This window comes from Trachymyrmex septentrionalis, unplaced genomic scaffold (genome assembly GCF_001594115.1).
Source record: "Trachymyrmex septentrionalis isolate Tsep2-gDNA-1 unplaced genomic scaffold, Tsep1.0 scaffold235, whole genome shotgun sequence".
Lineage (NCBI taxonomy): Eukaryota > Metazoa > Arthropoda > Insecta > Hymenoptera > Formicidae > Trachymyrmex > Trachymyrmex septentrionalis.
This window is the reverse complement of record NW_017305392.1, coordinates 312,484-328,685: the sequence shown is the minus strand read 5'-3', so window position 1 is coordinate 328,685 and position 16,202 is coordinate 312,484. Positions and strand designations below refer to the sequence as shown.

The 16,202-nt window shown below is 32.7% G+C and overlaps 1 protein-coding gene across 1 annotated transcript in view; it reads right to left on the bottom strand.

The window, feature by feature from the left end:
* The window catches only part of LOC108748585 (beta-1-syntrophin), a 283,761-nt gene that overhangs the window by 12,350 nt on the left and 255,209 nt on the right, over nt 1-16,202 (bottom strand). Inside the window, exon 5 of the mRNA XM_018486825.1 lies at nt 8,053-8,276. Within this exon, the coding sequence (XP_018342327.1) occupies nt 8,053-8,276 (224 nt within the window). The remainder of the gene's footprint in view (nt 1-8,052; nt 8,277-16,202) is intronic.

Genomic DNA, 16,202 nt, shown 5'->3' with positions numbered 1-16,202 from the left:
TATATATATATATATATATATATATATATATATATATAATTTACTATGTGATAAATTACTATTTATATTAATTGTCTGCTATAATTTAACTACAATTTATAGCCATTTTTTGGGATATAAATTTATAATAGTTTTGACCATATGAATTATAGTAACCTGAACACTAAATTATGATCATAATATGTATTCATTCAACTACATTGTATGATTATCTTACACATAAATCATATTTGCATATAGTAAATTATACTATAAAATGTTGTAACAACAAACATAAAAGTATGTAGAATCATACATCTATTACTGCCAAGATTTGGGAATTGGTAGCAAAGTTAGATAGTTATTACAAAGTCATATACGATAAATATAATCAAATTATTAATTGTTTTAAACGAAATAATTTGGTAATTGTAACCAAATAATCCCTTTTATGTCAAAAAAAAAATGTATACAGTTATATCTTAACGAAAAAAATAATTTTTTTTGTTATTATATATTACTTTTTATTTTTCCATTTCAATTCATTATTTACTGTTTTCCATACTTATGTTCTATCTTATTAACTACAATTAATTATTAAAAAACGCATTGTCGGTAAGATTTGAACCTACGATCTCTAAAAGCCTATACATTTACGCTGAGCTGCGCTAATCGCACGCTTGTAATCGAGACGTTGCCAACGTTACTTATACTTCCTACTGTAAATTCTTAATTTCATGCCTCTGCTGCTAGTTTAATATTATTAATATTTGAGGAGATTACATGGAAACGAAATAATACGCTGGTATTTATTAACATAGTTAGGAAATCATAATGACAAAGCGATTGTCCTCAATCTCGAGAGATCGTGGCGGGCGTGTTTCATCTCGCTGCGATCTGTTGATTGTTTTATTTTTGAGCATGTGTAATCGGCTTTGACTGATATAGTTCTTATTCCTGTAGTTTCTTTTTTAAAGGAAAATGTTAAATTATTATTACGTAAATATGTCAAACATGTGTCAAATATACTATTGCTACACGGAAAAAAAATATTTGGTTGAATTAACTGAAATTGTGGCGGAAAATGAACGATCGAGATATATAGATTTCTAGTTTAATTTAAATTGATAGAAGGTTATATTCTGGTTATTTCAAACAGAATTCTAATAGATTTAACCAGAAATCTAGTAAATTTAACTAGAATTCTGGATCGTTTATTTTCCATCACAATTTTAGTTAATTCAACCAAATCTGTTTTTTCCGTGTATAATATTGCTAAACATTCAGTGCAAATAATTACTTTTACAATTATTTTCTCTTTAATTTTTATAATACGTATAGTAAATTTTATTTGAACAAATAAATATGTAATTAGAAGTGCAGTCAAATGTGCTATTAATATAATTACACATACTATTTGAAAATGACTGCAGATTTTTCCATTTTTTAAAACATATTTTTTAGTTATATAATTGTTACCACATGTAAATAGTAAGCGAATGTTGAAAAAATGATTATAATTATGATTGCAATTATCACAAAAAAATGGTTATTTTATTTATTATACCATTTTATATATTGTACCATACATATCATTTTCATGTTTTACTATATTAATATTTGAAATTATCAATTTATAACACAATTTTTATACGGGTTGATAGAACTATATAAGATTATTATTACTAACATTGTAGTGATAATAACTATAAAAATGATACTCCTAACCATAATTACTTTACCATGCAATTATAGTAACAAATACGATATACTTTGCTCTCAGTGTGTTATGTGTTTAACACCGTTTATTATATTTTATAATTTAAAATATAATCATCTTAACAAGAAAATGTGCTTCAAACTATTAATAGAGCTCTAATAAATACATGATAGCTATAGGAAAGTTAAAAGAGGATAGGATGCAACAGCAACATGGAGTGGACGATTCCTGATTTTCAGTTAATTAATAGCAAGTGATTAATCATCAGACCAATCTCTGGCAACCCTTGTCAAACAAACCGTCGAACAAAGCACGTATGTGATCTGCAAATACGAGCACGGAGAGAAAAATACACGATACGCAGAGACGAAGAGGTTGTCACATAAAGGGAAGAAAAAAAAAAAGAAGAGAGTATCCGGGGCTGAGTGATTTTATTATCTTCTTGATCACATAAAGAGCTTGAGAAAATGTTTCGAAAGAAAATGACGTTTCATATTTATTAATGTGTCGTAATAATCATTAGTGTAGATATTTCTATATTAATGCTACGTAGATTTTTAAATTCCAAATTTACGGCAATTTCATGCAAAAATGTATATTTAACGGTCCGAAAATGTAGAAGGTATAAAATGTTCTGTAAGTGAAATAACTGGAAAAGCAATCCATCAATTAAGTAGGGTACATTGAAATGTCTCAAAAGTGAATAAACTCTCTCTCTCTCTCTCTCTCTCTCTCTCTCTCTCTCTCTCTCTCTCTCTCTTCGATCTCGAAATAAGCCGCGGCGCGGCTTGTGGTGGTGCTTCGTGATCCGAGAAGATTGCACGGTCACGGTCCTTAAGTTTCGTAGGCGTCGTGCCGGACCGTTAATTACGATCACCCGCTCGGTTAATCACCGCGTCGGACGCGGCGACAGTTTAAATGGCGAGCGACGGCGCGCACCGTGTAAGCAAGACCGCGAAGCGAAGTTCTGCGGATGTAAATAATGAAGCGCCGCGTTTCCTCGCGGATTAATGGACGCGGCTTTTGAGCGGCGCTCTTGAGAAAATGTCGCTATGAAAATTTTCATGCTGCCTCGCTATTATTCGTAACACCATTCACTTTTTGTCACGCTAGACTAAATAAGACCTATTATACTGTTTTAAAAAGCGTAAATACAAAGCAGAAAAACACTATTTATTTTTCAACGTTTTCATCAACACTGAAATACCATTTTTCAGTGATAATATTTTTCTTTAAATAACATGGTAAAAATAAAATATTTAATTGTACATATTTACAAGTTAGCAAAGGTAAAACGGTGATAATTAATGATTTTTCTCAGATTGTACGTCCATTCGTGGGAACAATATTTTTTTACGAATTCTTATAATATTATTAATATCAGTCATGGTAATTAAATAATTTTAGCTCAAACTGTAACGTGCTGCTTATATATATATACCTATTTATATTTTACCTTTATGTTTTATCGCACTTAATCTCTATCTTTACTCTTAGAACGAAATGCACTTAGCGACATTATACGGGTTGTTTACCAAAATTAATTATGATTTTCAAACGTTATTTTGGAGTACATAAATTCCACGCAATGGAAAGCCATTAGCCAATCCATTAATTATTCCATACGATTAATTATTCTATCGCAACATGGCGACGGTTTAAAGAAGCAAGAGATTATTCCTGGACGGCGACGCGAGAACGATTTTGCTCGAGGAATTTCAAGTTAGTCGAGATTTAAAGTGGACTTTAACGTGTAGTTCGCGACACAAATTATCTCGAAGTCAGCTTTAAAACTAAAGCTCCTTTAAATTTTTTGTAAGCCGCTTTCCGCGATGCTGAGTCCCGTAAATGAGATTCACGATTGAGGCAGTAAATTGAAGCGGCGTTTGTGCAGAAAAGCAGCAACATTTCCAGAGAAATATCCAGCTCGTGAAACATTCCGAGAAAAGTGGCAAATACTTGATGACACACTATTTCCGGAAAATAAATTTGTTACTGCATTGTTTACATGTGTTATGCATCCTAACTATTTTTACGTGAATGTGAAGGTTAAGGGGAGCAACAAATACTCAGCAACGAAAAACACGGAACTTTCCATTTTTTACTATTCATTTACCGAACAACAGATGAAATAGTTGATTGCCAAAAGTTTCCGGCCAACATATATATACATAAAACATATATATAATTTTACAATAATTTTTGTCAATCTGTTTTTCTCAATTTATATTACAAGTTAATAAAATTCTTATTCTAATCAACTGAACTATATACGATATTTTTAATATTATTAGAATAAATCAAGTTTTGCGAAAGATCGGTTCTCCAAGATTTGAAATATTTTTGGTAAATATTCATGTAGATGATATTTAGGAATATGTCGAAACAATTGCAACTGAAATAATTGATCGTACTGTAAACCAACACTGATCTCCAACCACTCGCATTGGTCGCAACACAAAGTTGGCTGAATAAACACATCCGCATACAGTAAATAAACAACGTCTAAATAAATCGATCGTTTGAATCTATATTAATACGACGATGTAGCAGTGATCGCAATCCGTTCGAGTGTGCAAATAAATAAATAAAGCGGACAGATAGTAGGTAAACGTCCAGAGAGAACGAGACGTTGAAATCGATCGTACATTGATATCGAGATGGGAAAAGAACGGAAATGGGTCGCGGAACGTCGTCGCAATAAATACACCGGAAAAAATATGGTAGAAACGACGCCATCCAGTAAGGATAATGTAATATTGTGTATCGAGCAACATTGCTGATGAGTTCGAGAATGACTCGTTTTGATAAACAAATGGACTTTTAATTAAAATTCATGCGTATCGCTTTTAGACGTTGTGAGTTTTAATTTTAATTTGATATTACAATAATAATAAGAGATAGAACAAAGAAAAGGACTTTATCTGTTTCCAATCTATAGAACTGAAATATTCAAGTTAAGCTTTTATGTCATATTAACGTCTACTTATTTTATTCTAAAAACCTTGCATATATTTTTAAGATTAAACAATCTTTCCCAAGAATAATATTTCGTAATTTCAGCAATTTGACAAAAAATAAATATACTTGTGTTATCACAAATCAATAATTAATATATCTCTAATAGGATCTAATCTGTATTACCATCCTATTAATTTCAGTCCGTATTGACAAATGCTCTGCCGAGATATTTGCTCACTCGGTTATTTACCAACCCGGCAATTCGCCATGAAAACCGAAACCAATCGTCATTAGTGCGTGTAGCATGGCCGCAATGATTGCAAAAGGACGTTACGTGGAATTAATAAATGTTTCGATCGATGTATTTGTTTAAACACCGATTTATTCATCCATGCAAAATCTCATTATCCACATTCCGACAGAATTCTATATACAGTGGCTGCTAAAAGTTTCCAACCAATGAGTAATTTTATTAATTGGATTGCTTAGATAAAGAGAATCTTTGAATAAATAAAGATCTACTATACAAATACTTGATATATTCTAATATTAAAAATATCGTATTCTTAAGTTGATTTTAATAAGAATTTTAACTTAATATAAACAAAAAAACAGATCAATGAAAATTATTGTAAAACAATGTTATTATAATTATGTCGGCCAGAAAAAAAACTGTTGGCAGCTACTGTACTAATATTATTGAATTATACATCGGTGCAATGTACGATTACTCTTTCATAAAAATTGGATTTTGGAACTGTTTCAAAATGTACATGAAAAGAACAGATTTCGTTGAAATAAACATTTAGTTAGATATATATACTATATATATAGAAGTATGTAAAAATAACTTTGAATCATCAAAATAATGATATTGAACATTCAAATATGAATGAGAAACGCTAAAAATTTTGGTATTTTAGTAACCAGTTTGGGCGTCCTATATAATTATTTTAATGCTCCATTAAAATTATTTTCAGATCTGTACCTAACTGAATTTAACTACTTCAGCAAAATTCTATTCTTTTCGTATATATATAATATTTTATTAAATTTAAATTATTTTCGAGCCATGAATCATGTATTGTATTTCAGAAATTAGAATTAGCAACAAATTTTAGAACTCTTGTTCTTATTTACGTTATTTTTTTTTTTTTAATTTCGTACAAATTTTCACAATATAAAATAACTTAAAAGATTGAAACATATAAAATACAATATGATATCAATATATGAGCGGAAAACACTAACAGAAGTATCCATCTCGAGTGTGCCGTTATTCGAAAGTAGGTACCATCCAATTTTAATATATCTCTTTATCAACATATCCCAGCATCACTACCTTTTTACATGCAATTTCGGAAGGATATGCGCGATACCTTCGACGGCACATAGCCACGGGTACTTCGATCATATGTATATTACTTAGTATGTATATAATCAGCATATAAAGCCGAGCGAGTAGTTTCACTGATCCATTCACTACTAGATCCTTTCAATGCCCATTCAACGACTCAGAGCAATGCAGCGAATAATTAGATGTGCCCGTTGAAAGCTCGAATCACGTTTACGCATACAGTTAAACGACAGATTCGTGATTAGTATCGGTATAATGTAGCATCGACACATTACAAAACGAATCGCCACAGAGACGAAAATGATTTCGCGAGCCGTGCACGTAACGAGCGTCACAATGACATCACGCGAACAGTCGGCCGGATGTATAATAGTCTTAATTAAAATAGCGGTCTAACGAACATCGCTAACTGCTGTAATACGATGTGCCTCATTGATAATCCTCCTACTGCGCCGTCGAATACAAATGTATGGACAGTCTGTCTGTGCTAGAACAGATGTCCTATGTGTGTATCTCGTTTCATCTTTCTTGTAAATGCTTGTAGGTATTGTATAAATTTTAGGAATTTCAAAATTTTATAACTTAATGTAAATTTGTTTGTCAAGATTCAATATTTATTTGTAATCAAATCCTCTTTAATACAAATAGAAGCATGATACATTTTTTCCAGATTATTCAGATATTTAACGTTAAATGTTATTGTAAAAGAAATTTTAAATTAAAATTTTAGTATGATAAAATACTTGTAAATGTACACGTATGTTCATAACTTTTCAAAGATTTTAATTTACAATTTCGTGCAACTTGAAAAATAGTCACATTCCAATATTCGTGTGTGTCAAGAAAAAAATCTCCAAATACATAGAGTTGATTAAAGAATCCAGAAATAAATCCTACACGTGCAGGATATTAAAAGCCACGTGAATATAAGCACAGTCAATTGCGAGCCAAAATACCAATGTCTGTACGCAGACAATCTTTCTATTAGAACGAATTTCCAGAACATTTTGTCCATTAATTATAGCCATCTTCAGGCATACAATTTGTCTTTGCCCATTAATGTTAAGAGGACAAATTACGCGTAGCTGCTCATTAGCCTTATTTGTACTTACTCACGCTAGTTTTATATCGAATTTTAAATTCTATTATCTACTGAAAGCGCAATATACAAAAGCACGATTTAATTATACACTCGATTAATTAAATACAACAAAACTATCATTCTCGACGTGCGAATCTTTCTGGACGGAACATTTCTAGTTTCACTTTGCAGAATGACTTTTGGTTCACGTATGGCGAGATGTTGGAAGCTCAGTATTTATAGTTGCTACATTGTACTCCCATCGGGGGGGGATGCTCGTCATGCAGAGCCACTTTCTCGTACGCGATGCTGGTGAATTTTTTACGCTTAATTTCCCGACAACCTGCACGACGGCAGTCTCACGCTACGTCGACGTGAAATCGACGAGACGTACGTGCTACAACGTGACGCGGCCGTAGTGCTCGTTGACGACGCGATACGTGGCTCGTTCCGCTCGTAAGCACGTTCCCGCTTTCTCGACCGTAGTCGATACGGGATCCGTATAGTGCGATACGTGAATCGTCGTGTTAATGACGCCGATGGCGGATTGTTACGCGACTTCGTTCGCGGTTCGTAAGCGAACGAACGCCGACTAGGAAAAAGGATGTGCAAGAAGCAAATATTGTGATAAATATTAAGACAATTAAGATGTTTGAGATAGAATCGAGGACTGAACTCGTTGTGAGCGTTACAAGGGAAAAAAAAACCCGTGGAAACATTATTGTGCGAAATAATTTCACAAGTTAATTCCTCGATATATAATCAATCGCTTTCAATTAATTAAAAATTGTCATAATCTTCATTAATTATAGGATAGCTTGCTTCGTTTTTACTTTAAATGTAGGAAACAGTAAAAAGGGTAACTCGACTCTTTCATCATCTGTTATAAGAAGAGGATTTACGGAATTAAACGCGATCATTCGTTGAAAATTGTAAACACTGCAGAAGACTTACCGCGTTGCGATAAGGGGACAGGTAATGCTCGGCGAAGCCCAAGCTTCTGGGCTCCAAGGCGCACACTCGTATAATCTAAGTTCCCGGCCTGAAACTGCACCAAAAACACTACGCCATCCGCCGGTGCATCCAGCGGCAAGGCCGAACCCACTCCCGGCTCCTCGCGAAGTGCTTGCACTACTTCCGGCTCCGTCCTCGCTACTCTCACTACTGGCTCGTCCATTCTGCAAGTACATACAACATATCTATGTCATTTAACAGAAACGTCCAACTTTTAATAACTGACGGAAAAATGTTTTCAACAGGAAGTAAACGTGCTTTGCGATTGAAACAAATTAATAGTCTAAAATTTCGGATTCGAAAGCTCAACAATTAAAGCTCTCCACAACGTTAAAACTTGGGAGACACAACTTTAGGTGTGTGTAGCTGCAAGAATAAAGCAGACAATTCAAAAATTATAGAAAACAGGTATATACGTAATGCTATTCGTTACCCAATATGCGCAAAGAGGGTTATTAGTTAATTATGAAAATATTTTTTTCAGCAACGATGAGATAGAAAGAAGAATTAAAGAAATCAATATTACAGAAAAGACGGCGTTGTCGAGTTCTTCGTTTTATACTGCAGCATCGTGTCAAGTGGAACAAGACATTCGGCTACAATTACGTTATTGTACAATTGATGTTTATCTCGTTTGTGACGTTAGAAAAAATATATTTTTCCGCTTTCGATAATAGCGATCGTAAATTAAAAAGAAAAAGAAGAAGGAAACTCATGACTAAAATTTTTGTTTATATGTTACGTTAATAGTAAAGAAATTATAAATGAGGAAAAATGATTTACATACTGTACGTTTTTATACACATTATAACAAAAAGTATTGAAATATTATTGATACGTAATAATTAAAATGTTGTTCGCTATATTATGATGTCTTGAAAATATGTTTTCTACTACTAAATTACTCTACATATTTTCCTAGTTTCATTGAAATCAAAACTTGCCAGTTTGTCTCTTGTTAGGATCGCAATCGCGTTAAAGTCATAGAGGAACAACCTAAGAAGAGCACATTAATCTTAAACGACTTCCTGCCTCTTTCTCTTGGTGAAGAAAGGATCAAACTTCGTCTTCGGCCGCCTTAAAGCTCCGGAAAAGTTCGCGTAAGTAGCGGCATAAGGAGATACATCCCACGTACAAGGAGGGACCGGAAGTTCTGACGAAGTCGCTTTCAGCCGACGAACGACATCCGATCGAAAAGTTTATCCGGCAGATTAAAAAACTCTACGTAGGAACCGTCGAACTAGTCCTGTATTTTATATGGAAAACGAAAATGTTATGCACGAAGCACAATTGTTTTTATCAGTCTATTTAAGGATGTGTTATAAAGACGTATAGTCCCTACAAAGAAAATTAAATTTGAAAGTATGTGTAATATTTACACTTTAAATAAACTATATACGTATGAAAGTTGTGTGTGTTTGAATAAGATTATATTTTCGTTTAATAACACATTTTTATTTTAAATATTTAAAATAATTTATGCAAGGTAAAACCATCACCAAATTTGTCGTATTATTTTTGAACGTGATTTAGAATAATCTGTAATTTTTTCATAATTTTATCATTTTGAACATATATAGGAATAAAACATATTTAAAGATGTATGTATTACATCATCGAAACATTAAATTTAAGCCAAAAATATAAAAATGTCATCAATTGTTCTATTATTAGTCATAACGATATATTTTGCTGCAATATACAACAACTTTTAAACAAGTAAAAATGAGAAAATGCAGTACTAAAAAGTTGATAAAAAATTTTGAAAAAATTCGTAGAGTTCTATGAGAAGAAAATAAACAATTTTCATCTCTTGCAGTTTTTTTTTATAAAGTTGATAGTATTTGAGTAAAAAATTATTAAAAACTAATTTTCGGCAATTTTTAGCAATTAATATCTTGTAACTATTGCGAAAATTGCGAAATGGTAGAGGACTTTCCGTTTAGTCTTTACATGTCTATGAACTCTGTCATAACAATTATCAGACACCCTGTATACTAATAAAACTTTAATAAATATTCATGGGAAAGTTCATTTGGATTCACTCTCTGTTACTCGTTTAAAAGTTATTTATTGCAGCAAAATACGGTTATTTTGCTGTATAAAGCCAAATTATTTGTTTTTTGTAGTTGATTTCAGAGCATATTTATGATCTAATTTTTTTTTGGCTGATATTAACTGATATTGGTTTTTTAGCTGATATTTTGGCTGATTTCATTTATATATTTAACTTATATATTGTACAGCTAAAACATTCTCAAATTACTAAAAAAACAAAAATGTAGCGTTCAATGATTAAACATTACATATATCACTGCATTACGTAATTACTAATGGATTAAATAGTAAATCGTACAAATAAAATAGAGCTACAAGTCATATATATGTAAATAGTAAATAATAGCTATTGACATTAACGCAGACATTTCGACCTGCTGCGAGGCATTCGCGAGTCGGATATTTATTGCTAACGATTTAGATTGAAATTTATAAAATTATAGAATTAAATGGCTTGTAGCTTTATTTTATTATTGTACGATTTACATCTTGTGAGTCGCTTAACATCTTAATACATTTAAATAGTAAAATTATGCGGTGTGTCGAGATGAGTTTTAATACTCGGAAATTTAAAGGTGATAAAATCTAAGAAGCCAGCAATTCCGAGAATTGTAAAGAATCTAAAAATGCAAAACACCGAAGTTTAAAGAATTCAATGTGTTCCTAGAATCTTAGAATCGGAGAATCATTGCTTGTTCCTTTTTCCTTCGATCCGTCTCAATGCTCCGCAGACATCACAATCGTCGTTGGCGTCTTATCGGTGTGCGCCGCGACGCCGATTTTCTTCCGTGTCGCGGCAACCGTGAAATCGAGCGAAAAGAGCGGAGAAGGGAGACGTCGCGCAATCTACGACGAGGGTACCAATGTGGAATCAAGCGAAAAGAGAGAAATATTAAACGGCCGAGAGCGAATACCAAACGCCATAGGAGAAGGGAAAGGTCGATCGAATAGGTTGGAAAAGTTCGGAAGGCGCGAACGAGTCGAGAGAAGAGTTATCAAGCGGCAAGGAATACCGTCACTTCGCCCTTTCTCGTTCCGTCTCTGCGGCGACGTTCGCGATTTGCATCGTCGACGATTCCGTTCGAGATAATAAGAAGACGCTCGTGAGAAATTATTGGCAAGTAAAAAATAGATGCCTTTTATTCAGAATAAAGACTAATATATTGAATTAAATGGAGAGATATTTCACTCCTTAAGATAGTTACACATAAGTTAAAAGAAAGTTTGGTATTTGTGTGAAAATTGATCTTTTAAATTTTTATATAGAACTTTTAACATGTCCGAGTGTTCACACTCGGATATTATGTTGTATTAATATAATTATAATTATTCGAATGTCTTGTGTTAAATTGATATTTAACATTTCTTAGTGTAAAATAAATTTTACACTAACTACAAACGTATTTATTTAACGTTATCATAAGTGTTAATTTTATTGAAGAAGTATACATCCACAATTTCCTTACAAATGACGTCAATATTACACTTTTTGTATAAATGTTTTAAATAACGCTTGTGTTACTTCGTAGTATATTCATCTTGTGTTAAATTAACGCAAAAAAAATTCGATGGACATGTAAAATATGTTAAATTCAATACAACATTTTCCAACTATTTAGAAAGAGAATGTTTTTAATGCTATTATTTTCTAAACCTCTGATCTCTTAAATACTGACAATAAGATATAGGTATCGATTCTATTACATACACACATGCATCTGTATTTGCATGTGCAAGTAAGAGCACCTAAAAGAAAATATTCAAATTAGAATTTATCCTTTAAAAGGACAAGATAATAATCCACCAAATTACTCTAGTATTGAATTTGCGATCTTTATATATATAATTGCATATAACTTTGCAAACTTTACCTAAAATAAAACAATTACAATCAAAATCGAAGGTAGACAAAAAAATGTAGCTAAAGAGAACAATCCGTTGTAATCGAACTGGATACTCACTGTAGAGTATAAATCGAACGGCTTTGATTTGCGTCCGGTTGGGCTCCTAAAAGAAGCGATAACACGTGATGTACGAGTTTTTGCATCCTCCCTATGTTTTCGCATTGCACATATCTCGCTCAAACAGAGAACAAGAAAGATAGATAGTTAGATAGAGAGAGAGAGAGAGAGAGAGATATTTCCGTTCTTCCCACATTCTTTCCTTCCATATATCGGCAAACCTACGCGAAACGTTTGACCTGTATCGTATATTCTAATTTGAAGTTTGTTCTCTTTTACTGTTTCTCTTTACTCGTTAATTATTTTTTATCGCTATACTTTTGGTTGAATATCTATCTCTTGATATATCGTGATGTCGTTTTCTCGCAAATGGCATAGCTACGTAATTTCTATCTTTATATTCAATATTCTCAAAATTGACTATCGGACACCATACTTCTGTTTACGAGCCGCTATAAGTGTAATCGCAGCGATATTTTCACAAGCATTAATCCCAACTGTACATTCATCGGAAAGCCAAGGATTAAAACAAGATTAAACACAGAATATCTCTATCCACTCGCAGCTGTACGAGAGAGCTCAGCACGAGATGGAAGAGATCTCACGATCGCGTCCTAAATCATCTCGGCTAATTTCGCCTAATCTTTACGCCGGTAGTAAAGTAATAATTTCCTGTAAGCGTAGGCAAATTAATAACAAAGTGCAAACAATTTCGGGGCAAGAAGTAGCATTTTACGTGAAAAAAAAATGTCCTGCGAACACACATATACCTACATACAGTTTGAATTAATATATAACAAAGAGAGATAAAGAGACAATCTTAATCAACCCCGTTTACTTTTAACTTGAAAATCTCCGTAACAGTAAAAATTTATAGCAGATTGTAATTATTATTATGTATCCTACGAAATCCTGTAATGATACTAAAGTTCGAAATCTCCGGATGTTAGTACAGTGAGTATTATTTGAATATATGTAACATATTAACCATGTAAATTAGTACACCTGCAATGAGACGCTACTGTAATGCAATACGGATTTGAGTCGCTAGTAATATATCGTAGTTAGAATTTCAGAAGCATAACATTGTGGTTTTAACTGCAAGACGAGCGCGACTGCTCTTTCCTATGTAAGGATTCTAATTGCCAATAATTCTGCAAATAAGTTAATCTTTTATTAAGCTTATTTAATTTCTTTTCTTGTAATCTACCTGAGCCTGTGGTTATAAATTAATTGCAAAGATTATTTTTTGATTTACAGTAGAGAATGACAAAAAAAGTTTAACCACAAAGTTTTGTATGTGTATCAAATTATTAATCCAGGTAGCAAGCTGACGTTATTTGTCGTTATTTCCACGTTAAAATGACATTAAAAACGTCATTTTGATGTCAAAATGACGACAAACAACGTCAGCTTGTTACTTTACGTTACTTTACGTATTAAAAGAAAAACTGTAGAATATTGGTTACAACCGAAATATTGAAAAATCTAAGCACCAAAAGATTTTCATCGATTGAATTACGTGTAAAGATCTACCGGAAAAATTGTGGATCCATGGAAAAATGCGTGGCTGCCGTTAATGCGTTCTCAAACGTCTGAAAACTTGTATTAAAGTTAAATCTATATATATTAGATATGTGTATATCATCAATCTGACTGTATATGTATATTAAGTAAAAACAAAGTTTTAAGAAACATTAAAATTCCATATTCTAACAGAATAAAAGAAAGAAAAAGGAGAGATATATTATGTTTAAAAATACTATCTTCTCTTTCGTTTACTTAGCTGGTTCCAAAATATACGTAAATGACTTGTACATATTTAAAAGCATGCATTTCAATTATATTCCAGCATGAGTAAAAACAAATATGAAAATTTCTATATAACTTAATAATCGCGCAGCACCGCAACGAAAGATACTCGCAATGACACATTTCCCTCTATTTTCCTCCGATTCACTACGAGAAACGCGAAAAAGAAATGTAGCCTATTCCAAAGCCCGGAAAATAATGGAGTCGTAAACATGCTTAAATGAGACAGACAACAAAACTCAAGCGTGTTCAAACTCAAATTGTGCGCAAACTGCGAGTGGAGGAAGGCAGCTGAGAAACGGAGGAACGAGTATACGGTTGTGAAGTATACTCGGTTGTGGGAGTGGCGCATTCGTAAATGTTGCGATCCTCTGAAATCGGCTTAAAATGTGTTACTGGGATGGCTACGATTTTCTCCTGAAATGTCACTCTATGTGTGTGTGTGTGTGTGTGTGTGTGTGTGTGTGTGTGCGTGTATATATTATACAAATTGTACTTACGAAGAGCAGCTGTCATTATAAAATTTTTCAACTTCAAAACTTCGAGTTAAATACGAATTTTGCATTTTATTTATTACAATCAAAAAATCATATCTTAAGATCTTTATAGATGAAATAAATATATTTAATAAATGAGAAGTTTTTTATGTGTGTCTTTTATAATTATGTATTTGTTACACATGAAAATGTATATCAGTAATACCGACATTTAAGTTAGTTTAATGTTACTACTTTGTTCTCCTCTTCTTTTACGAGACATTCACATTTATAACTATTCGCTCTTAAAACATGTGCGTGCGCTTTATAAAAATCGTGTAGCGAATAAAATCAAAACATAACGAGAGAGATAAAACAAATGTGCCAGCAGTTTCACCATGGTATGACTATGGAGAACATCAGCTTTTACTGTACGTATTGCTCGTAGTTATAACCATTATCCTGCTATGATGCGATCATTCTGTATATCCACCATTACATCCTTGTGACGCCAACCCTAATGGAAAGCACATTAGGAAGTATATCTCTCACCTCGTACGAGAAGGGTAAATGCGAGGGCGGGAGAAGCTAGTGTTAGCCAGCTCGGCAACGCTTCCGCGCAAGCGAGTGGAAACGTTACGATATCGTTCTTAAAGTCGCCCCTGTCCGCGTATTTACGGTTCCACCGGAATAGACCGGGGATACCTTTAAAGGGGAACTTACGACGTAGAGAAAATAGAAAGGAGAATAGAGTTACGTTTCATGTCCAGTGCGAAAATTATTGCCAGAAGAGAGATCGCAATATTAACTCATTATTCTCTCGTGAACAATTTACTTCACCTTACTAAAACTGAAATCTCAGTGTAATGTGGGAAACATAACTTCAAGCTTATTTTACAAAGAAATTTCTTCAAATGCGTCGTTTACAAAGTACAATTCAATAATATGCACTGGCCGAAACAAAAATTAACGCAACACCTGTTTCACTCTGCAAAAATAGGCAAACTTCAAGATATATAACTTCGTCGAAAATCGTCGTGTCGGAATGTTTAAAAAAGTATTTTACAGGTTAAAACCTCTACTTTTTAGATCGCCATTTTAAAAAACGATCTCATGGATACTTTATAAAGTTACACAAACATAAATGGAGATATATCACATTTCAAAATTTTTTACGAAGTTTGCGGAATTCTACGGAGTGGACTAAAAACTGTATACAAATGCGATTTACATCATTCGAAAGAGCGAATCTTTCTCTTTCATTTGCATTTTTACAAAGCTCCATACAATTTTTTTTCATCGAATTTTGTTGGCCAGTGTATAATAATTTTTTTTCAATTTAAATTAAAAAAGATTTAAATTAATTAAGGTTCGTTGGAAAAAATTAAATCAGTCTCTAACTGATTATAAGTTAAGAAAAGCTAGAATATTCTATAAAATGAAAGACATTAGATCAGAATATGTATTAAAAGACGGATTTGTGTTAAGACGTAAAACTTAGAATTTGCAATAAAAACACTCTTTTGAAAGTAGATTAAATGTTAAATTGATCTCTTAAATTGAAATATGCACTGTCATTGAAAATCTAAAGTAATCGTACTTGATCGATAATCACTTAATAACGCAACCGCAGTTGTTTACGCAAATTTACGCATAATTGCTGAAAGTATTAGGACCGGTGAACCTTGAGAGACTCCACTGCCAGAACATAACCGACAAATTAATTTTCCTTGGCAATTCAATTACGCCTTAATTGGGTACGACGGAAATGAGACCGCATTAA